The sequence below is a fragment of the Calidris pugnax genome, unplaced genomic scaffold (assembly GCF_001431845.1).
Source record: "Calidris pugnax isolate Ruff unplaced genomic scaffold, ASM143184v1 scaffold68, whole genome shotgun sequence".
In the NCBI taxonomy this organism is placed as follows: domain Eukaryota; kingdom Metazoa; phylum Chordata; class Aves; order Charadriiformes; family Scolopacidae; genus Calidris; species Calidris pugnax.
Genome location: NW_015090921.1, coordinates 155,702 through 179,254, shown reverse-complemented (window position 1 = coordinate 179,254; position 23,553 = coordinate 155,702). Strand labels below are relative to the sequence as shown.

The following is a 23,553-nucleotide window of genomic DNA, read 5'->3' as shown; positions in this document are numbered from 1 at the left end:
GGCAGCCACAGCTTCTCTGGGCAACCTGGGCCAGGCTCTCACCACCCTCACAGCAAAGCATTCCTTCCTAATATCTCATCTAAATCTCCCCTCTTTCAGTTTAAAACCATTACCCCTCATCCTACGGCTCCACTCCCTGATCAAGAGTCCCTCCCCATCTCTCCTGGAGCCCCTTGAGGGACTGGAAGGAGCTCTAAGAAGTCTAAGCTCCAGGATTTTGCTCAGCTGGACTATGAAGAAACTAAACTGATGTTTTTCAGCACATACTGGTACAGGCAAGAGCTGGGGATGGAAGCATTTGCAGCTATTTTCATAGGAGACAACAGGCAGCGATGGGGTAGCCTAGTCACAGAAAGTAACATTTATTTAGGTAAGGTGTTCTTTTCCTTAGAAATAAACACACTTGGGGGCCTCGCATCTTTTTATAAGCTCTTTACAAGCCAGCGTAGCATCAGGTTACAAAGCCCATTCATATAATGTTTGTAAGTTCTAGTGTTAATGCCACTAATGGTGCTCCAGCGAAGACTGCGAGCCAGATCAATGTAAATCTTTTGATTAGTTTGTGAAAAGAAAAACACTGGGCATGAGGCAAGGAAAAGGAATACTTTCTGTAACATTCAGATCAAGCAGAAAAAAAACAGAGCAGAAAAGGAGCTTTCTAGCCTCCTGCCCTTTCACAGCCCGTGATTTGGTGGGAATTGGTAAAGTTAGCCAAAGGTGGAAAAAACCCCAGATTCGCAAAAGAGCAGTAAAAGTTAACTGCCCATAAACCACCACTTCTCTCAGCTTTTAGGTCAGGCACCACGATGCTGTAAGATTTTGCCCCACCACAGGAGATCAGTGTTTCCAAAATGCCTTGAAAAGGTTTACGAGGCCTTGAAAGCCAACAATTTTCAACACTGGCTGGGGTGACCCCAAAGCTCTCCCTTCTCCGTGGCTCTTGGTGTTCCTGGATTTTATTCCCTGACCAACTGGGTGAGGGAAGTCTGGCCAAAGAGAAGATCACCTGGAACCTTGGTGATCTTGCTTTTAATGCTGGTTTCTATTCCTTATTTACAAATAAATGCTTGACAGTCATATTTCTTGCTTGTACTTCTACCTCTCAGCAGCACGTGGAATATTCTCCGGGGAGATCTTGTGAGACTTAACCATTTTAGACCTTTCAAATTTTGGGGTGGATAGAAGAACAGAGAAAAAAAAAGTAACTTTATCCTAACTATTTGTAAAAAGAAATCCTAAACTAATATTACTAGTATTTAGCCAACCAATGCTACTGGAGTAACTGACTGTGGCAACCCTTTGCTAGAACATGTACCTTCAGCAGAGATATAAAACATATTGTAAGAAATACCTACAACTCAGCTGTGTATTTGTATCTCTGGAAGTTCATCTGCTGAGACCTTCAGGCTTTGAAGTTACACATGATACTGCAATACAACCAAATGCTTTTTAAGTTACTGAGACCTAACAAGTCTTTGCCCATCAAGCAAGCTCCTATAATGGGTCACAGGCAACCCCTCCCACCCCCCATAACCTCTTTCCATCGTACAGTAGGATTAGGTAGGCTGCTGAGGTTCAAGATAATGTAATTATTAAATATTTTCCCCATCCTAAAGATGTGTATGAGGATACCTGATGATATATAAGAACCAGATAGCAAGCTTGAGCTCTCAAGCCCCCTCTTCCCCCCGCAAGGTGCAATGGGACTGAAGAGAGAGGAACAAGCATTTTATAAAAAGTTTCCCAAGAAAAGTTCTGGGTTCAGACTGAGGACCCCATAACCCCAAATTCTCATATTTTTCTGCCTAGGAATTGTAATCTTCCCTCTCCTTCTGGACCACCTTACTCTTTCTACAGCTGGTTCCCTATTCCAACAACTTCCTTACTGATCACTTTGAATCCAGGGCTCTCCAGCAAAGACGTTACCAGCTGGGCCAGCTAAAACCAGTGCCAACTTTGGTTGTTTTCTTTTTCACTCAGGCTTACAAGAAAACCTCAGAAGACTGTATACTATGAACAATTAGGCAGCAATTTGTTGCTTCTGGAAAGTAGTAAGAATTTGGTTTAAAAAAAAAAAAGTGCTTATTTGGTTTAGGACCCTTAGCAATATCGCGCAATCAAGTTCAACACACCTAAAGCTGGCTGGCTCCATCTTCTCTCTGTAATCAGTGGGGGAAAAAATAGGGTCATTCAGATAGAAATTGAGAGCTCTGTTACCTTAAAAAACCTCCTGAACAATCCATTCTCCTCTCATTAAGGGACCACAAGGGGACAGAGTAAGTGACCTGCTGTGGGCCACGATCCTTCTTCACCTTTACAGCCGTATCTTCAAAAATGGTCTGAGGGCTCCAGAGAGGTACAAAGATTTGCAATGAGAACAAACAAGAATGTAGGGTTTATTTTTAAAAAAATAATTCATGTGTTTCAGATCATAAAAAAACGTAAGAGCCATGCTCTGAAAAGTTGGCTCACTTTTGGGGTGCCAGTAAAAATACCTAAAATGGGATGCAACGTCTTTAGAAATCACTATATGAAAGTAAAAATTAGATTCCTGTCCCCATATGCAGACTACTATGTAGGAATTTTAAGTTACTCCATTAAATCCATGCAATACTGGTAAAACCATGCTAACTTGCCTAAAACCGAAAAGTTTTCTGAACTATTTTCATATTTTCTAGAAGACCAGATTAAGAGCACCTGTTAAATTTGATGTTAAGCTGGTTGTGTTGTGTCTATTTGTCAACAAGGACCCACCCAAGAAAAGCAGCAGCGTAGGTGTTGTATAAAGAGTGCTCATAACACCAGCATGACACTTTCAAGACTGACACATGGGGTTAGCAAGGAATTGCACTTTTGGGGGTGTCTGCTCACTTCAGATAAAGACTAATCCATAATTCCACATTGGGTTTTCCCAAAGCTCAAACCAGCAGCTTCTCCACAAGGGAAAAAGATGAATGGGCAGTAGAACAATTCAGGGCACATCCAGCTTCCAGACTAGCAAAGGTTTGCTTCTAATGGAACACAACAATGTTATTTTAATATCATTTCTGAATTTTCACTCCACCTTTCAGCTTCTGTTTCTGAGCTATGCATGATTCACAGAATCACAGAATCTTCTAGGTTGGAAGGGACCTTAAAGATCATCTTGTCCAACCCTCAACCTAACTGACAAAAATAGACACCCACACAACAAACAAGGAGCATCATCACTAAACCAGACCTCCCAGCACTACATCAACCCGTCTTTTGAACACCTCCAGGGATGGGGCCTCAACCACCTCCCTGGGCAGCCCATTCCAAGGGCTGAGAACCCTTTCAGTGAAAAAATTTTTTCTAATATCCAGCCTGAACCTCCCCTGGCGCAACTTGAGGCCACTTCCTCTTGTCTTGTCGCCTGTGACTTGAGAGAAGAGACCGACCCCCACCTCTCTACACCCTCCTTTCAGGGAGTTGGAGAGAGCAATAAGGTCTCCCCTCAGCCTCCTCTTCTCCAGGCTGAGTAACCCCAGTTCCCTCAGCCTCTCCTCATAAGACTTATTCTCCAGACCCCTCACCATCTTTGTCGCCCTTAGTAAAGTAAACTTTAACTTTAAACTTCCAAGTAAAGTTCTGAAAATATTCATCCATTTATCTCATATAATTTATATGAGTGGCTTGTAGAGGAACAGTCCTTAGTTACAGCAAGAATTTGTATCGTTACAGTCCTACCTGTTAACAGAGATTTTAGACAGACATTTTGTGGTGCTGGTTTTTATTGTAATTGAGTCTCAAAAAATATCTCTTCAAAACTAAAGCAGTAGATGGATTTAATCACCTGGCTCAATATTCTCCACTGCAGTAATTTCAGCCATGAAACAAGCCTGTTTGCCTACTTCAGATACAACGGAGAGTGAAAACTAAATCTTTCCACTACCCAAATTTTTTTTTTTTTTTTCCTTTTTGAAGCTGCCGATTCATAAGGGGACAGAGGTCAGAGTTCAAAACTCTAGTCCCAATCTTCAGACACCGGCCACTTGGGAATAACTCACCTCTGCCAGCTCTCAATTTTCCTGCTGTAAACTGCCTGACAAACGCTGACTCCTAAGAGCTAAGGATAAAGGAAAAAGTTAGCGCAAGCTCAGATATTCATCTGAAGCTTCTTGCACTGGAGTCTTCCTCACATTCACCTCTTTTGGAGCTTTGAAAAGAATTATTTCAATTTTAGCAATCCATATGTACATCACCACAGACTGTGCATATATGAGAATGGTTCTTTGAAACGTTACCTGTTGGAGTTAGCATTTTGAGTCTTGCTTCCATACTTTCAGGCAATTTGCTTGGGTTTTGGTTTTTATTTGTTTCAGGGTGGGGTTTTTTGTTTTGTTTTGGTTTTTCTTTGTTTGTTTTAAAGTTTTCATCTTCTGACTTCAGCCTTGCTCTGCTTAAAACCTGGCTCAAATACACGACACAGAAGAAGCTATTTTGACCAGAATAGTTCTCATTCTCTCTCATGAAATGGTAAGATTTTATACGGTCTGGAAATCCTGCAATTGACCCCCCCTAAAATACAGATTTCCACTATTGCTTGTCCTAGTGATAGTAACTTCATTTTAAAAATAAGGAGAACACAAGATGAGTAGATAAAAATACCATTTTGCACTGGTGCTCTCCCCTCCCTCCACACACTTCTGCACCTCCAATTTGCTTCTTTGATTAATGAGTGTGTCAACTTCCCAACTCCATCACAGAAGGCAACGTCGCACCAGCCAGGAAACCTGACGTACTGCCCTGGCACCCTACAAATCCACCACCAAAATATGTATTTCAGTTAGGGAGCCAAGAAATAGGGATCAGCCCTACGAGCAGCCAGGAACCACCACCCTGCTCTCGGCCGCGGCTGGGAATACGGTTGGCCAAGCACAGAGCCAGCAAATCCATAAAGCACTCAAAGCTTTACAAATATGTCATGTAAAAATGGCTACCATTTCCTGAATTGCCTTTGCTCCCCAAGAGCTTCCAGTTCTTTCTGCTTATTTACAGGCAAACGACACGTCTTGGCACCACAGCTGTAAGAGAGTAATATAGATCCTACTCTGGCTTCCAGACAGTCATATATATACACAATTATCATTGATAAGGATGTAAAGACATGAAAAATGGCCCACTCTCTTTCCTTTGGTTTTCAAGGCTCCCTAATTACTCCAATTGCACCCAGCTGTTACTGGGAAGAGGCAGGCACACCTAACCTGAGGAGAAGTCCCATCATTGATAAGGATGTAAAGACATGAAAAATGGCCCACTCTCTTTCCTTTGGTTTTCAAGGCTCCCTAATTACTCCAATTGCACCCAGCACTCAAAGCTTTACAAATATGTCATGTAAAAATGGCTACCATTTCCTGAATTGCCTTTGCTCCCCAAGAGCTTCCAGTTCTTTCTGCTTATTTACAGGCAAACGACACGTCTTGGCACCACAGCTGTAAGAGAGTAATATAGATCCTACTCTGGCTTCCAGACAGTCATATATATATACACAATTATCATTGATAAGGATGTAAAGACATGAAAAACGGCCCACTCTCTTTCCTTTGGTTTTCAAGTCTCCCTAATTACTCCAATTACACCCGGCTGTTACTGGGAAGAGGCAGGCACACCTAACCTGTGGAGGAGTCATAGTAAAAAATTACTCGGATCTGGAGCATCCTTTTTATGATAAATTTGTCCTGGGCAGGCTCCCTGTTAACAAGGTGAAACCAGCCCTACAGTGGACTAGACTTACGCTATCATTGATTCAATGGCATCCCTCCAGGGATGGAGCATCCACAACTTCCCTGGGCAACCTGTTCCAGTGTCTCACCACCCTCATAGTAAAAAATTACTCAGATCTGGAGCATCCTTTTTATGATAAATTTGTCCTGGGCAGGCTCCCTGTTAACAAGGTGAAACCAGCCCTACAGTGGACTAGACTTACGCTGTCATTGATTCAACGGCAGCCCAGAAAATAACAGAAAACAAATCTCTGTAATTGCAGGGAACATTCAACGACCGTACGACCACAAGTTGGTTGGGGGGGGGAGGCAACGTTTTAAGCCACATTTCTTGACAAATGATGGACAGGTCCAGCAACTGAAAGCAATAGGTTTCTAGTCCCGGGGGTACTGCCTTCAAATATGTCTAGGTTCTCAGGGTGGATCAGTTTTCCCCGCCGCAGGCGTCCCGCCGAGAGGTGAGGTCCCAAGCAAAACACAGGAATCCGCCCGCCAGCCTTTGAGGTGGCAGGAGCTGAAGGAGGTTCAAAGACAAGGCTGGCTGGTGGGCAGCACCTCTGAGCACGGCCAGGGGTTAGAGGTTAGTAAAGCAGGAGCCACCGGCCAATAAACCAGTGTTTGGAGAGCCCACTCTTACAGATAAATTGGGGATCTGTTTACACCTTTCCCAGCTTTCTGAGTTACACAGACCCATGCTTCCCACTGTGATCCCTCGGTCCCGCCTCCACCGGCATCTCCCGGCCCCGCTCTCTGCTTGGTTGGCTTTTATAACGTGGCTTGAAGGATGCTTGGAAACTTTTAATCAGCATCCAGCATCCAAAAATAAATAAATAAAAGCACAAGGGCTTTTATTTGTGTCAACTGCCGCAACAAGATCTGTCTTGTTTGAGATTTCCCATGACTCCTGTACTAATGCCGGGAGAATAGAAGCTTAAATTCCCTTGATTAGAGAAGTTAAACACAAAGCAAGCCCAGTGCCAATCACCCAGATGAAAGGACAGCTTTTTGAAGCAAGAAAAAAAACCAAAAACAACCAACCCAAAACTCTAGGTAGGGTTACGACCATATTATAGCGGTCAAAAATCAGCACATACCTCAAGCTCAGAACTGGAGATCTACACCAAGAAGTAGTTGCCTTTCTGATGAAGATCTAATTTGCTCAATTTTCTTTAAGCTACATAGTTCTATTTTATATAAGCACAAACTTAAGACACACAGTTCTCAGCATTGGACAACTTTAACCACAGACATTACTAACAGCATTGCTTAAATACAGATATATCTTACCGACTTCTAGAAGGATAAAAGCTGAAGGACTGGGATTTTTTTTTTTCCATATCTATAGGAAAAATCCAGTTTAGGACACAGTGCTGCTTTTGCCTCTGCACCTTAAAAATAATTAGCTCAAGCTATATAATACCTCATCCTTCATGACCCAAACTGTGCATGGCTGTAGAGCTGTCTGATGAAAGAGACAAGTTGATAAATAATCACTAGTTGTGATAATACTACAGGATGGTCAAACTGCAAAGGTACAGGCTTGAAAACAACTTTACATGGACAAAATAATTGATAGATATCAACAAGAGTTATTTATTTCTTCTCGGCTAACATGTGAAATAGCACGTTAAAGAGGAATGTTCATTGTATGAAGCTAAATTTTGTAAAAAAGAGAAGTAATCTCAAAGGGAAATATTAAAGCTTATTACAGAAGTCCTTGCTACCCCAAAAATACGGGCAGTACACCACTGACTAGGGTTTGCCTATTTATTCTGTATGAAACCTTTGCTTCAGCAGAACAATAACAAAAAATGTGAGGAAAGAGTGGTTTTCCCTCTCCCCTTGATACATATCCAACACGGCCTCTCAGGAGATTCCCTGATGGACCAGCTGCTGAAGCACTGAGGACAGTTGGTTAATGGGTGTTGTGTTCATCCTCACACTTAACCTCATCACCAGAATCAAAATCAGGCAAGTTTTTTCCCAATTCCTCAACAGGCACCACTGATTATTAATTTTTTTTTCTTTTTATTTTTCCTGTTACAGTGTTGGGAAGCATTTTATGGCAGACTGTGCTGTGTGGGGGAACCAAGATGAAGTATTCTGTGGATCCCCTGGGACCAGAATTCCATCACCAGCTGAGGCTGGTTGCAGGAAACTCTCTGTCTTAAGCTTAGCCCTAATCTATCTGTGATTCCCTACTTCACTATTAGTAGCCTGGAATATGCACAGCCTCTATAATCCTCCTCTCCAGAGCATCTGTACAGATTTAAGCCCCCAGCATAGACTATGTACTCAAAGAAAACTATTGCCAGGTGCTATTTTTCATTTCTAAAGAGCATTCGAAACTGTCTGCTAATGGAAAAAGAAAAAAAACTATTAAAACAAACAAATAAATAAATAAATGAGGAGCAGAGGGGGAAGGAAGGAGCCAACCCCCTGATAAAAGTTACACCATCTGCAAGCCAAAGGGCATTACAGTATATTCCTAACGCAGCCCACTCTTCCATTTGTAACAAAGACACATGATTTTCCTATATACAGGCATTTAAGAAACTGTTAGGTATCTGCACAATTTACAGACTGAAGGAAAAGCCATCTAAAGATGATCTGGCAGCAGATGGCTTCTACAGAATACATAAAACCTTTGTAACTTAAAAGCCTACGCTGTAAGGCACATTTGATTTAGTCATTAAAACAGGATCCAGGACTCCTAATATCATGATTTGACCTTCTACAAGTTATTTATGTCTCTACCCACTCATCAGTACAGCGGATACAAGAACAAGGTATATTTACTACTAGTATTTAATATACTCACAGGCAAATTACTACAACACCACAGTGTATTTACACTATATAGGTAAATGTTAAAGTTGTAACACTTTCAATAATGAAAGGGTAAGTGGAGCAAGTGAACTGGATAAAGAAATGTGACATGGTACAGACTGAGCAGCAGCAGAGGGAGAGCACAGAGTAACAAAGAACAAGGGGAAACACCAATAAAGATGCTCAATCATCCATTTGTCTGCAGCTAACTGCTTCGTGTGCACAACAGAAAAATATTTTCAAATATTATTTCCAAAAGAACTGCATGCCTTCCCAATTTTTGGCTCATCTGGGTTTATCTGTAGCCTACCCAACCCGTGCATAGCAATCTCCAATGGGTAAGTACCAAAAGCCCACTTCGCGACAACACACACACTCTCAAAATACAGACTCTTAAAATCTAATCTTAAAAAAATAACATTGTCTTAAAATAGCCTAATTTCCCTCTTACAGATGACGTTTCACCCAGATACAACTGCATCCTATAAAAATTATTCACTGGGGTGCTGATTGCTCTCAAATCTCTGAGCTCTCTCTCAGAGATGGTACAAAGACCATTCTTTGACACGAGCAGCACGAAAGCAGTTTCCTTCATTCTGGAAAGCAACGGGGGCAGGACAGACAACACCAAATAATCATCTAGGAGAAGGATATTCTGGGCTGCAAACGAAGAGGGGAGGGGGAAAGCAATGAAAACCTCACATATATAAATGCCAAGGATTCTACAACTCCCCTGGTGATCCTGGCAATAAGCCAGGAAAAAAGTTTTCTCTTTCCTTTGCTGTTTGCGGCAACAAATCTTGCCTCTGGAGGAGGGGTGAGAGGGCTGGAACTAACTTCTCTGCATCTGATAAGATGGCAAATTGTCCAGGGCTGACATTTATGGGGGACCCTGAGCTCTGCTGGAGCACTCTGGGAGGATTAAAGCAGGGTTAGCCTCTCCGATCGCGCTCCTTCAAACGCCACGAATGGCAGACAGATGAAAGTTCGTTTCAATTTGATAATGATGGGTCCAACGAACCCCAAGACCCCTGTCAGGGAAAGAACTGAAGCTGGAAGTTGAATAATTCTCACTAAAAGCACATGTTAAAAAAATAAATAAATAAATAAAAAAAATCCAACTGTGCTCAAAGAGCTTCCAGTATCCAGATATCGAAACGAAGTTGTGTTTAATTGGCTAACAAGAATTAAATCCCATCTCTTTTATGTGAGCTGCACCACCCACGGGAAAACTCCACCACCCATTTGCTTTAACTCTATCCAGGAGCCTTTGGCTGGAAGAATGGGATGTTTCACACGCCGGCAGTGATTGCCTGGAGCCAGCAGAAAGGCTCATATAGCTGTCAGCAAGCTGATAAGAGCTGAAATTACTCTACAGAGCCCTCTTTAAAGAAGAGCCAAAGCAGCACATTAAATGAAAGGGAGGAGGGGTCAGAAAAGCCAGCCACTCATGTTGTTTTAACGTGGCACTAAAACAAGTCCTTGATTTATGCCCGTGTCTTCAGCTCTGTTTGACCCGGAGTCTGAACTTTTCTCCAGGTCAGGGCCGAGGCACAGGGGATGTGCACTAGAAAAACCACAACAGCTCCCTCCAGGTATTCCCTCTGTAGGAGCAAACACTGCAAACTACATTTTTTTTAAACTGGATTTACATCCCTTTTTAAGCTTGTAATTGTCCACAAGGTCTGGAAAGACAAGAGGCTGTGATTATCTAAAACGCATTAATTAATAAAAATCAAGAATGCTGCGCGGCCACTAGGTGAGTATTTTATGGGGCTTCAGGAAAGTGAATTATCCGTTCATCCAAGGAGGAAACTCTACATTGTGGTCAATATTCTCCCATTGAACTTCCTGGCAGCCAGTGAAGATGCACTTAAAAAGCCACTGATGATCTGACAAGGTTATTCCACAAGGCACTAAGGTCTCCTGCAAACCTGAGTCCTGAAGTTGCCTCACCATGGCACACCACATCTGACCAAACGGCCTTCTGCTCCCGAATTCTGTCTCTGACGAGGGTCCCCAGCAGGTCCCCCATCACCACGGACACAGCCAGAATAAGCCACCACTTCCCCAAACTCCTCTCTGGCCTCCAGAAGTCTCCAATGCAGGAACTCCCTAAGCCAGAGGGTAGACCGTTGCATTCATCTCTGACATCTCCTCCTCCTCTGGGTTTCTTCACTCTTTACTCCAATAAAAACCCTTCACCCTTATGAAATGCTGAAGCAGTGAGTCCCATGGACTACCTACTAGTTCTGGGAAAAGACCATCATCTTTTAAAGTTTTTTAGATTCCACATGCCAGATAATACGAGTTCTAGGGAACATCAAATGAAATTGTATCAAACAACATACACTCATGTCCATTCACTTTCTTCAAAACAACCTTATTTTACAGTTCTGCATTATATTCTTGCTCCTCATCTTATCCCACATCTTTCACCTTCAAGATGAACAGCATTGGTGTTTAATCCCTCTTCTCTTGAAACCTCTGATCACCCTTGTTCTATTAAATCCTTCTTAGAAGGGGAGAACCACAACTATGAACTGCATTCAGGGGGCAGATTCATGCAGTTGCATAGTATTTTCCATTTTGTTCTCTACCTCTTTTCTAAAAATTATTTACATTACTTTTTTTTTTGACCACGACTGACCATGAATCCTTTATTTTCACATAACTATTTATTACAAGAACTCTTTTCCAAGTACTCTTTTCCAAGTGACTGCAGTAGCTGACAGGCTGTCACCACCTATAGAAGGCTGTTTCTACTTTCACGTATCCCCTTTCTTTAATCTATAGTGAATTTTGTTTGTCACTTTAGCATTTGATCCTGCTACATCTGAATTTCCTTGGCCTAAGATGTGCCAGTTCCAAAGAAAACCTTTCCCAAAGGCAGAATCATTCCTAAGGGGGAGCTGCAAGGGTTTTTCCTATTACCCTTAGCTTGAGCTCCAAGTTTTTTTCTTAAAGGCCGTGCTCTTCTGGGGTGCTCATCTTCTACCTAATTTTATGGAATTTCTTATCTCCAAGATCTCTACCTCTCTAAGTTTGGCCGAAACCAGACAATAACAGAAAATCAAAAGAGAGCAAACAGCATGCACACCGTATGTGATCATACCCTTGTTTCCCTAGGAAACCAGGATGAAAAGAATTCCTGCACTCGAGAACACTAGTTCTTCCTTCTGGTACCGTCAGAGCTCGCAAAGTCACCCAGCCTTCAAGACCAGATATTAATTCAAAATTTTTATTTCCAGGAGGTGGGGCGTGTTATGAAGTCAGAAAGAGGCATGACAAAGCCTTCTTTTAAAAATAAACTCCTTACCTAAAATCCTTCAGTGAGAAAGAATGCTTAAGTAAACAGAGGAGTAACTCTTCTATTCCCATTACAGAGTACTCCCATATTCTGATCCTATGCCTTAATGAGCCTGTGTCAAAAAGACTTCCAAATCGTTGGTATTTATTAAGGAAAAACATTTACAAAATGTCTGTATATTCAGACAGACAGATTCATCTCGCAAAAAGAAAGGACAAAGGGGCCGAGATGTAACTTGTGGAAAACATTCATACGAGTTAAAGACATTTATGTATCAAATGCAGCGGTGAAATATGTTCCTAGAGATTAACGGGCTTTCAACCAAAACCCTCCGTTGGGAGAGAAACTACACAAGGCATGAGATAAGCCGACAGCAGCAAAGTTTGGGTTTGCTTTTTTTTCCCCTTTACCTCTTTTACCTCTTCTTCAGGAGCGAGGGGAAACTTCCCATTTCACCCTCCACCGTACACGTCTGTTACGTTGACTTGTAGTTCTCACCCCAGCTTTGCTGCTGGTTTGTGGGGCAGAGAAAATGAACCCCTAAAGATGTAGCACTGAGTCTGCTGGCTCAGCAGCTGAGCTATCGACCTGCCTCTGGGCACTTCTGCCAGCATTTCAGACCCCATCTGGAACTATGGGGGGGGGGGGGGGGGGGGGATGGTTCAAGGAAGCTTCAAAGAAAACGAGAATGACAACGTTAGCGGAGAAAACAGACAAGACAGCAATACCAGAGATGCAGAAGTTCAATCCCCACTGCTATTAATTTTAGCAGCTCGACTAGCAGAGGCTCTTTTTGATGGTCAGTGTGTTGGAGTTTGTAAGAGCTATCATGTGCTGATCTCCAGACACATGGAGTATTCAAAATACAAATCATTTTTTCACACCAGCGTAGATTAGGCTGCGAGCGCAGAAAATATTCCCTTTTGTGAAAAAAACCAGAAATTGCTGAGGGCAAAAAAGTTCTGCGAGTCTGAATAACAGAAGCACAAGTTACATCAACTCCAGAGATGTCAGCACCATCAGGTCTAAGGCAGGACAGTAGAAATCCATTCTGATTTCCCACACTCCAGCTCTGCTCAAACCAATAAACCTCCTCCTTGGTTTATACCATGCACTGTCTGACAAAACAACCCAGCAAAACTAAGTTGTGTTATAGGAAATCATAGCCCAAGGTCACAACAGCTGTCGATCCCAGCAGGTGATGACTCCAAAGTCAAACCACCTGTATTTTATCCTCATCATGACAGTAGGGTGTGATGCTCACGATCAGTGTCCGAACTATAAGAAAATATTTTCAAATGCGGGTTTTTATTGATTTTAAATGTAATGACTTGCATTCAAGAGCCTCCCTCTCTTCTCCAGCTAGAAGCATGGCTAGAAGCACTTCCAGAAACAAAGCAAAAATTAAGCATAGAAGAAGGTTTACTCATTAAAAGAGACAATCATACACATACACGTCTCTGCGCGTGTATATATATATCAACTGCAATAAAATACTGCAGAAAAAGTATCTAGTCAACAAAGAAAACTGGCAAACTAACATTTACAATAAAATTCCCTTTAATTATGGGGTTTTTCCAACTAAGGAGAAGAATTCTGTCGTAATCAAGCCAACCACTGCAAGCAAAGTATTTGGACAGCAAGGCTCCAACCCCACAAAGGTTATCAGCCCCAGAAAGCCTGATAGGTATGATGAACTCATGCTTCATCCTACTGAAAAACAAGATTTGTTCTGTTTGGCTAAAAAGGGGATGATCTCAACCACGCTTATGTCAGAACACGTCAACCGGTTTCTTAATTTACTGAAAAAGTACGTTAATTGGCAGGTACTGGCAAAGCACGTTTCACAAGTCTTTATCAAAAACATATTGTCTCCCCTAATAGAATTTCATGTGCCACAAAACCAGTATTTGAAATAAAACCTAAACACATCCTAACTACAAAGGGAACAGTGAGATGTTGTAAAACAATTTTCATACCAATTTTAATACAAGCTCTTTGCAAAGATCACTTTCCCCTCATTTTAACATCAGTTATGGACCAATCTTTTTGTAACTGTACATCAAACTCCAAGTTTTTGATATCGTAAAAACAAGAAATAACATGACCATTGTGATCTAACTATCTTTGTTTCCATCTAAATAAGAGCAATGCTCAGTGCAAACTACAATGAACTGGAAAAAACCCAAACATACCACAAGACCAGTTTCAGTCAGTCTTGTTCCACTCGACAAAAAACAAGCATCAAAATATTGTACATCAAGTGTTATCAGCCCTTAAAATTGAAGCAGCAAAAGAAAGTGGTATAAATATTCTTGAGAAATAGGGGTTACTTGCAAAACCAGAATATTTTGAAGCTTTTGTTGCCCTTCCATGGCTCAGCAGAATAAACAACTGCTATCGATCACGTCTGAAAACATGCACAAATCACTCCAGATGAATCATTTGTGATTCATTCTATAAATGGATATTAGTTGAGTTCCACTTTAGTAGTTCCTTGCCCAAGAAACAAAATAGAGCACTTACGACAAATTCGCTTCGCTTCTGAACTACTCTAAGCACCAGCCTCTTCAAAAGGTTCATTTCAACATCAAATTCCCTCCTTCTTCTATGATGACTTTAGCTTTATTTTGTGAACCTTTACTCATTAATTCCTGTATATTGGTGCTGAAGTGAAGACGCTGAAAAAAACCCGGAAGACATTTTTGGCTCGCCAAAAAAATTCCTAAGATAGTTTCCCAAGCCATTGAAATCAAAAGCCAGTAAATAAAGCATGCAACTGCTCCCTGCTAAGGAGGAGGAGGAGGAGGAAGGAAACCAAGATCTGTAGCACAGGTGGAATGTAACTGCATAGTTATCTGAGGAAAAGCAGCCAGGTTCCTGGCAGTCCACACAACATTAATCACTAAGTAGTTTTTCACCAAATCAGAGAGCTAGAACATAGAACCCTGTATCAAGAAGGGAATTTCACAAATAAGGCTGAGAGGACACATTAACATATGGAGATAATATGTTTAAGTGCCTTCAACACACGGACAGAAATAAATTGACAAAGACAAAAGAAAGACAGACCTCGTCATTTCATTTTGGTACTCCTACTACCAAAACCACTCAACTAGATCCTCGACAAAAGCATCAAGATGTGAGGAAGCTTTAGAAAAACACACTTCCCACTTTCAGTCAACAGAATCACAGTTCCCATCACGTTCAGGGATACTTTGGACCCAACGGCGATGACTACTAAAAACCATCTATAATCCCAACAAAATTCACTCCAAACACAATATGGAATTGCATTCTGGACACTAAAATATCTTCTGTTTTAACTGAATTTTATGGAGTTATAGACCATAGAGATAACTTCTAGATCATCTGAATTAAGGGGCGTTTTGTTGGTTTGTTTCCCTGTGAACATTTAGGGGGTTTTTTGTTTGTTTCCGGTTTTTCCTCACCTGTATTCTCTGTAGAAAGAGAACACTATCCTGAAACAATTATTTTACGATAGTAGTAAAACGGACAACAAGAAAAATCCATGCACATTTAAAACTGACATTAAGGGTCTGTTAAAAGCTTTCAGCAGCAAAACTCCCCAGCGTTAACGTATCTATGTTTATGTCAGAGGCAGCAAAACTCCCCAGCGTTAACGTATCTACGTTTATGTCAGAGAAAGAAAAAAAAACGGGAAAATAAAGCAAAATCCTGTTTTTAGGAGCTGCAACGACGAAGCTACTTTTTCACCTGCCATCCCTGGTGGCAACCTGGGCACAGCAAGACGGTTCATTTGTGTGAAGGACTGAAGAGAAAGGAGACCCCTGATGGCTGCTGGGATATTTGCAGACTGGGAAAAGGAATTCAGGCGTAAAAAGACTCACTGTTACATTTGAGAGTCTATTTTCTCCATTTGAGAGTCTATTTTCTCCATACGTATCCAGTATTAACACACACGTGCAACTTTTAGCACTGTCCAGGTAGAAATAACTGTAGGCTACACCCTGAAAACCAGGCCTTGGGTCAATTTTTACAAGGACTACCCAAAAGATGACTTTGTCACTGAGGTTGTGTAAAGGAATTTCAGAAACATGTCTTCACAAATCCCACACATCTTCAAAAGTCACCTCAGATCAGATAGATAGACCTTTTCCCTACGTACCCAGCTCTCTCTTTCTCTATGCCTCAGTTTCTCCTCAGGAAAAGCAATGACAACAGTATCTCCCTACCTTCTACCAATATATGCTCAGGTAAAATAAGGTGACAAGGATGAAAGATCCTAGATACAAGTTTACAGAATATGTTAACATCTTACTTCTTCACCGGCCCAAAAAAGTAATCTATATATTCCAACCACCCAAAGAACAACGTGGTTGAATCCTACCCCCTGATCTGACAAGAAAACTCTTCGCCCTTCGTGAAAATCCTCACACAGGTAACAATCCTTATCTGTTGGGCTTGCCATTTCTGTGAGAGCTCCAGAATTAAAGCAACTGATGGTGACCCCTCTGCTCTGGGGAGACACCACCTGGAGCTCTGTGTCCAGCTCTGGAGTCCTCAGCACAGGAAGGACATGGAGCTGTTGGAACAGGGCCAGAGGAGGCCATGGAGATGATCGGAGGCTGGAGCCCCTCTGCTGTGAGGACAGGCTGAGAGAGTTGGGGGGGTTCAGCCTGGAGAAGAGAAGGCTCCGGGGAGACCTTAGAGCCCCTTCCAGTCCCTCAAGGGGCTCCAGGAGAGATGGGGAGGGACTCTGGATCAGGGAGGGGAACCATAGGATGAGGGGGAAGGGTTTTAAACCGAAAGAGGGGAGACTGAGATGAGATATTAAAAAGAAATTCTTGCTTTTGAGGGTGGTGAGAGCCTGGCCCAGGTTGCCCAGAGAAGCTGTGGCTGCCCCATCCCTGGAGGGGTTCAAGGCCAGGCTGGATGGGGCTTGGAGCAACCTGGTCTGGTGGGAGGTGTCCCTGTCCAGGGCAGGGGAATGAACAGGAACCAGCATCAACTGGAGTGAACTAGAAGATGTTTCCCTTTGACTATATATCCAGCCCACACGGACTTCTGTCACAAGTTTGGACAGCTCATGGTCTCAGCTCTTCCAGTCACCACCCCAGTCAAATTCCCCTCTCAGAGGAACTGTCAACTTAGTTGAAATATTTAAAACATTTTGCAATTCGTGCTTCTCTCACTTTTTGAGTGAGAACCAAAGCTTCTCTTGAGATAAAGGCAGATTCCTGAATTACTTTAATACAATTTAAATACCATTTAGGGAAAAGAAACAAATGTACACCATGATTTCATCAGAAATATGAGAGTAGGTAGTACACCTGCACTCAGGGAGAGCGTCCATCCGAGGGTGCATTAAGAAAGCAGAGGGGGCACAAGAAATGTGAAATTAATGAAAGTGGGGTTTGACTCCAGTAGTAGAAATGGGCAATCTCCATTCGTGACAAACACTACAGCATCTTTTCATGAAAAAGCAAATAGTCAACATTTCAGTTTCATGTTTCAGGATGGGGAGGCTTCCATCACTGTGGATGCTAAAGATCCTATAATGTATTTCACAACAGCATGTACATTAACCTGGTAGGTTGGAGAAAATCCACTCTGAGTAACTGAAGTCTGCCCAGTGAAATGTTCTTCTGCAATTGCAATCATATGCAATATTCCTAATTTCCTGACGTTATGGATAACACAGTACTGATCAACAGCTGCTGTTCAACACATTTAGCTGCCCCAGTGATGGGTAGAGACATGACATTGAAAAGTAATGGTCAATGAGTATGTTTAGGGTAAAGAAAGAAGAGGGATGAATAATCAAAATATTAACATGAGAGTACAATGGATGCTTCTGCATTCCAACAGATTTCCCAGTAAGGCAGACATACCAATCTACACTCCAACCATAAACAAAAGAAAATTTAAACAGAGTACATTATTTTACCTGTCTCTGCATCTCTTCAATCTGTCGCTGGGGGACACTTTGCAGAATACTGTACATTTCAGGCATCTTTTCTTCAGGGATGACAACAGAAGCTCTATAAGCAAAAAAAAAACCAACCAGAAAACAAACGGTAAGAGGAGAAGAAATAAGTTCTTCATTAGGAGATGTCAACAGCTTTTCCAACCCAGTCTTGTCCTATTCTAATAAGACACGTTCAGAAGATAGCAGCAGGAAGAAAGAGTCTTCTCTCAGCATAATTAATTATTCTGTAGCAGTTCCTTCACAACATCAGCTAGTCTGCCCACAGGTAATCAAAGAATCATAGAATCATCTAGGTTGGAAGAGACCCTTGGGATCATGGAGTCCAACCATCTCCCCTACTCTACAAAGTCCTCCCCTACCCCATGTCCCTCAGCACTGCATCTAAACGGCCCTTAAACACAGCCAGGGATGGGGACTCCACCCCCTCCCTGGGCAGCCTATTCCAATGCCCGACCACTCTTTCGGTGAAAAATTCTTTCCTAATGTTCAGTCTAAACCTACAAAGTCTATGGACTGATCTACAGACAACCCAATAAATATGGAAGAGACAGAGACCCAGAAATCCTGAATTCTCTTCTCTGGACTGCCACTCACTTGCTGTCAACTGACATTTTTTGAGTGACCAAACACTAAGAACATACACAGTGCTATGTATACAAAGCAGTCAATTTTGTATGTATTTTCCTAAGATCACATAAGTGGGCATAGTGCATGCATGGAAAAATAATCTAGGCTCTTAACACAGGGTACTCGGCTACAAAATAAATATATGTTTCAGTCTCAGATGAATGTAGGAATCAGGAACAGAACATACAGAATTTAGCATTTACATGATACCAATTTCAGCACGTGCTTTTCTTAAAAGAGCTTGAATGCAGACCAGTCCTCACTGAATTCAAGCAAAAGATAATAAAGCAAGTCTGTTTTAGAAAAAAATGTCATCGGCTCCAGGATAACCAAATGCTCTGTCATCTCTGCCTCATTTGTTTTCTTCTCCTATTTTTGATGCATAATATATATAGGGTAAAGACTGCATGTGGCTTATTCTGTAATCTTATTCCCTGTAGCCCTCAAAACACTAGACTTTATTCACATTACTGAATGCAAAGAAGTCCCTTCTGTGGTAGTTTGATGCACAATACTGAGGGTACAGACCTCTTCCAGTCCAGAACCTCCGAGAAAGGTAAGATGTAGGAGTCAGCAACGATGACTGGGACACAGCCAGCTTGAAGAACATCACTTAGCACAGCCTGGCCCAGGCGGGCTCCACGTAGAACAACACAGAATGTGGACTCCTGCCAACAAATGGATCAAACAGACAAGGAAAAAAGGGAAATGTTTGGTTTGTATTATGCCTGTGTATGCATTACGTTTTCCTGCCCTCCCCCTTGTAAAAAAAAAAAAAAAAAAAAAGATCATTACTTACCTTGAAAACGTGATCTATGAGGAAAGACTGATTATATCAATACTACTTAATCTGAAGGGGTGAGGGCAGGAGGAAGATGGTTAAGGGGAGCTTCAAAAATATAAAAAGTTGCTGCAAAATGGAAGAATGTAACCTGCTTACTTGTGCCCACAACACACAAGACAAAAAGCCAGGAGTTTAAACTGCAGCAGAGAAGACTTCTTGACTATGCTGTGCTCACCCTGTAAATGGGGACTTTAGCTCTCACTGACACCGAGGAGTCTCATTACAGGTTCAAGATCACAAAATAAATGGCTCTAGAGTTCAGCTACACAAACAAGGAAAAAGCCCAAGTCACTATTATCCCTAAGTCTAAGAAAGAAAAAATTATAAAGTTGATACAGGGGCTCCCACAGATAAGAAAACATCTTTCCGGCTTGCGTTCCGTGGCCTGAGGAAAAGCAGCCAGGAGGCTCAGCAGGACAGCAAAACATCAAACTGGAACTAGGAAATACAAGGGGGTTTGCTGGCTCTTCATTTGTTTCCTGACGCAACTGTAAGACCTGTGTTTAGTACTCTATGAATCTGAAAGCCTTGAAAATCCCATCCAGGAGAAGACTGCCAACAGGAAGCATTAGCAACCCAGAAGCCCAAGAGCCTGTCTAGCAGGAAATCTGTAAAGGCAGTGCTGGAAAGGATGAACTGCGATCGTAGTCCCCCCTTCCCCCCCAGTCTCAGACAGGAAGAGAAGGGTGGGGGGAATGAAAAGAGCAGAGAGAACCAACACACATTTTAACCACTGACTCACTAGATCGCACAGCAGCAGGTGGAAGAGACTCCAGTAAGGTCTGGAAGAGGGGGGAAAAAAAAAAAAAAAAAAAAAGGAAAAAAAAGCAGCCCAGATGTGGACACACATGCTCATCTGCCCAGATAACCATTTTTCCTGTCTAGACAAAGGTTACTATAAATACATCTCCTCACATCACCACTGTTATCAGCCAGACATTCCAAAGGGAGATGCAAGGCTCTGCAAAGGAAAGTATTTTAATGATCTCGGCATGTGCCAGCTCTCTTCTGAGTTATAAAATCATACAGGCCAAGATATAGATATAGATTCCCTGACTTGTTATCCTTGAGCAATCCAGTCTGTTTCTAAAGAAATAAAGCAAACAAATAAGTATTTTCCCCTTTGGCTGAAAGTTTAGGACTTCGGGTGACCCTTTCCTCCCTTCTCCCCCTCCTCCACAAGGAATTTTAAACATATTTCCTACAAAACATAACAAGAGGGGTGGAAACTTTGCCTTTCCTCGGCTTGTTTGTTATTTTATCATCATTTGCTGAAGTTCAAAGCCAGATTTGCTGCTGGTGGCCGCAGACAGAGCCCAGTGGCCTATGGTGTAACTCCACCACACCGCATGCCACAGCACCTCGCTGGCAGGGAACTGCCAAGAGACACAGGGGGCTGAGAACACCAGCTAGTTTTATCTTCACTGACACATCAAAAAGCCTCTGGAAGTTGGGCCCAGGCCATGAAACACATTTCACCTAGCTGTTTTCATAGCTGCACGCTGACAAGTCTTCTAGCTCGGCCTGTCCTATCCATACGGAGAGTTTTGGAGGGTTTAACTACTGAGATGCATAGAAAAAAAACATACAAGCTTGACCAACTCTCCTTAAAAGTAGCACTCGGGTTCTGCCCCCAAATAAATCCACACAGAAGCTCTTTAAAGTTCATGTTAATCTTCCCTCCAATTGACAGAGCTATCCTCTGTTCCAAGCTTCATCTAGCAAGGCCTCGGCTGTCATATGTGAGAAATCAATATCAGATTCATGCCTGCTGGAGGTCATTTCCACAGTTATTCCAGAGAGCCTAGATCCCAATGTTCTTCTCCAATTTTTAAGTCAGCAAATTTGCCTGGCCTCCAAAAATTTCTCTTCCCTTTGTTGCTGGATTTGGCAGTATGTTTGTATCATTTTTTAAGTTTACATGACGTCATCATGTGCTACTAGGAGATCATCACGACCAATCTCATGAAATTGTTGTACACAAGCAGTGTTTTTTAATTGCAGCATAGCCTGTGTATCAGTTTGAGTAGATAATTCTGGGCCCACTTAAAAATAAGAATAAATTTTATAATATCCAAGCTAACGTAATGAATCATGCGGTTTCAAAACATAGCCATTGAGTTAATTACACAGGACGAGGGGGAAGGGTTTTAAACTGAAAGAGGAGAGATTTAGGTTAGATATTAGGAGGAAATTCTTTGCTGTGAGGGTGGTGAGAGCCTGGCCCAGGTTGCCCAGAGAAGCTGTGGCTGCCCCATCCCTGGAGGGGTTCAAGGCCAGGCTGGATGGGGCTTGGAGCAACCTGGTCTGGTGGGAGGTGTCCCTGCCCAGGGCAGGGGGTGGAACTTGATAATCTTTAAGGTCCTTTCCAACCCAAATCATTCTGTGATAAACCCAAAGAAGTGCCCTACCAGTGCTAAACCGGAACAGCTCCACAGCTAAGACAGTCACCAAGGGGAAGAGAAGTTTGGAGGAGAGACATCTTTACCTGAAGCACTTGGGGATAATCAAAGACTTGATTCTTGTGACAACGTTTGCGAACAGCGGGGACCCCCTCTGACAGATTTGTACATTTGTCCAGGATCAACACGGATTCCCCGTTCTCAGCTTGAAGAGCTTCCAGCTCGGAGCGGTATTCCGGGTGCAGAGCCATTTGAGATGACAGGATGAAGTACCTGCGAGGCCTGAAAAACCACAGCAAGGTTATCTGACAGCACTGGGAGTTCCCTTCCAACATGCTACAGAAAACATGGGAGGGGAAAGAAATAAAAAGGCAGAGCTAGATTAACCAAATGTGAACACACTACCATATTTTAGCCTGGAAAGGCTAATGATGCAACACAAATCTTGGATAGTAAGGGGCTCTGCAGCATTTACAACTTGGAATAAATTTTTACCCGAAAAGAGTGCTTATTACATTAGAATAGGCATTTGCTTTATAACCTCTATTATAAACTGAAATAAATATTGTTTAGCTACACACTAAAACAGCTACCTACTGATGCCAGGATTGTTTGTTCTTCTATTTGGTGTTTGTGTGCCACAACAAAGTAGATACTACACTAAACGCTGCTGCTGGTTTCTCCCCCCCATGTTCCTCATCAATTTTAATTGAAAAAAAGAAATAGGCTGAACTGACAACTCAGCTGCCCCATGCTTATTTAGTCTTGATACGGTGACAGCAACAACAGGACGAGCTCACCTCGTTAGCTGTGATTCAGTTCTGTCCCTTTTGGGCAACATAAAGTAACATTTCCAGGACAAAGTTGAAGGTCTATTATCCCGTTCACTCTCAAACTCCTACCACTTTCCAAAAATCATGAATATTTAAAATGTGCCTTAATACTAGATAGAAGGAAGATATTTTTTACCATGAGGGTGGTGAAGCACAGGCACAGGTTGCCCAAAGAGGTGGTAGATGCCCCATCCCTGGAAACATTCAAGGTCAGGTTGGATGGGGCTCTGAGCGACCTGATCTAGTTGAAGATGTCCCTGCTCATGGCAGGGGGGTTGGACTGGGTGACCTTTAAAGGTGTCTTCCATTCTGTGGTCCTAACCATTCCATGATTCTATGAACACTGAATTGTTTCAAGACACTAATTAACATGGCAGGTTACCCCTTCCACTCATTTTCATGGGGGTCACTTTAGTTGCTCCAATTAACAGATGAGACTTGCATAGAATTTTTTCTAAACATTCTTTTTTTCCCCCCCCAAGACCCCTGCTGCTACCAACTTGCTACCAGCAGCTCTATAGAATATATAGTTTTAACAGAGGTGGATTAAAAATATTTCAAAGTATCCAACTAAAAAGGAAAGTAAATCAAAACCTCTCTGTCCAGCTCTATAAGAGGAATAAAAAAGGACTTTCCTTAGAAAAACGAAATACTGCTGCAGAGGAGTGATAATAAATGCCTATAACCAGCTAAAAATTATGCAGATTTGTTTGTGTTTATGTTTAAAACCAAATTTTGCCTTGAAATTGTCATCATCCTCCAACACTTAAAGTCTTGCTACAAAACAAAAAGTGCATCCCAGCTCGCAGGAAATAACACCCCCGTGTAGTGGAACGTAATCATTTATCCCAAGCAAGCCTGAACCCTGAGCACTGTTCCCTTAACACTCCTGCATGAAGCAATCAAACCTGCAAAAGGGTTTTAATTAGTAATGCTAAGTGGCCACTAGATGGTAGTGCAGAGACTACAGTCTGTTCCTCACCAAAAAAT

General features: G+C 42.2%; 1 protein-coding gene across 1 annotated transcript in view; it reads right to left on the bottom strand.

Annotated features, from left to right (window-relative positions):
- Window positions 1–23,553, bottom strand: part of EXT2 (exostosin glycosyltransferase 2) — a 116,914-nt gene that overhangs the window by 77,934 nt on the left and 15,427 nt on the right. Inside the window, exons 7-9 of the mRNA XM_014950145.1 lie at window positions 21,817–22,012; window positions 19,013–19,152; window positions 17,816–17,909 (exon numbers count right to left, since the gene is read on the bottom strand). Coding sequence (XP_014805631.1) covers window positions 17,816–17,909; window positions 19,013–19,152; window positions 21,817–22,012 — 430 coding nt within the window. The remainder of the gene's footprint in view (window positions 1–17,815; window positions 17,910–19,012; window positions 19,153–21,816; window positions 22,013–23,553) is intronic.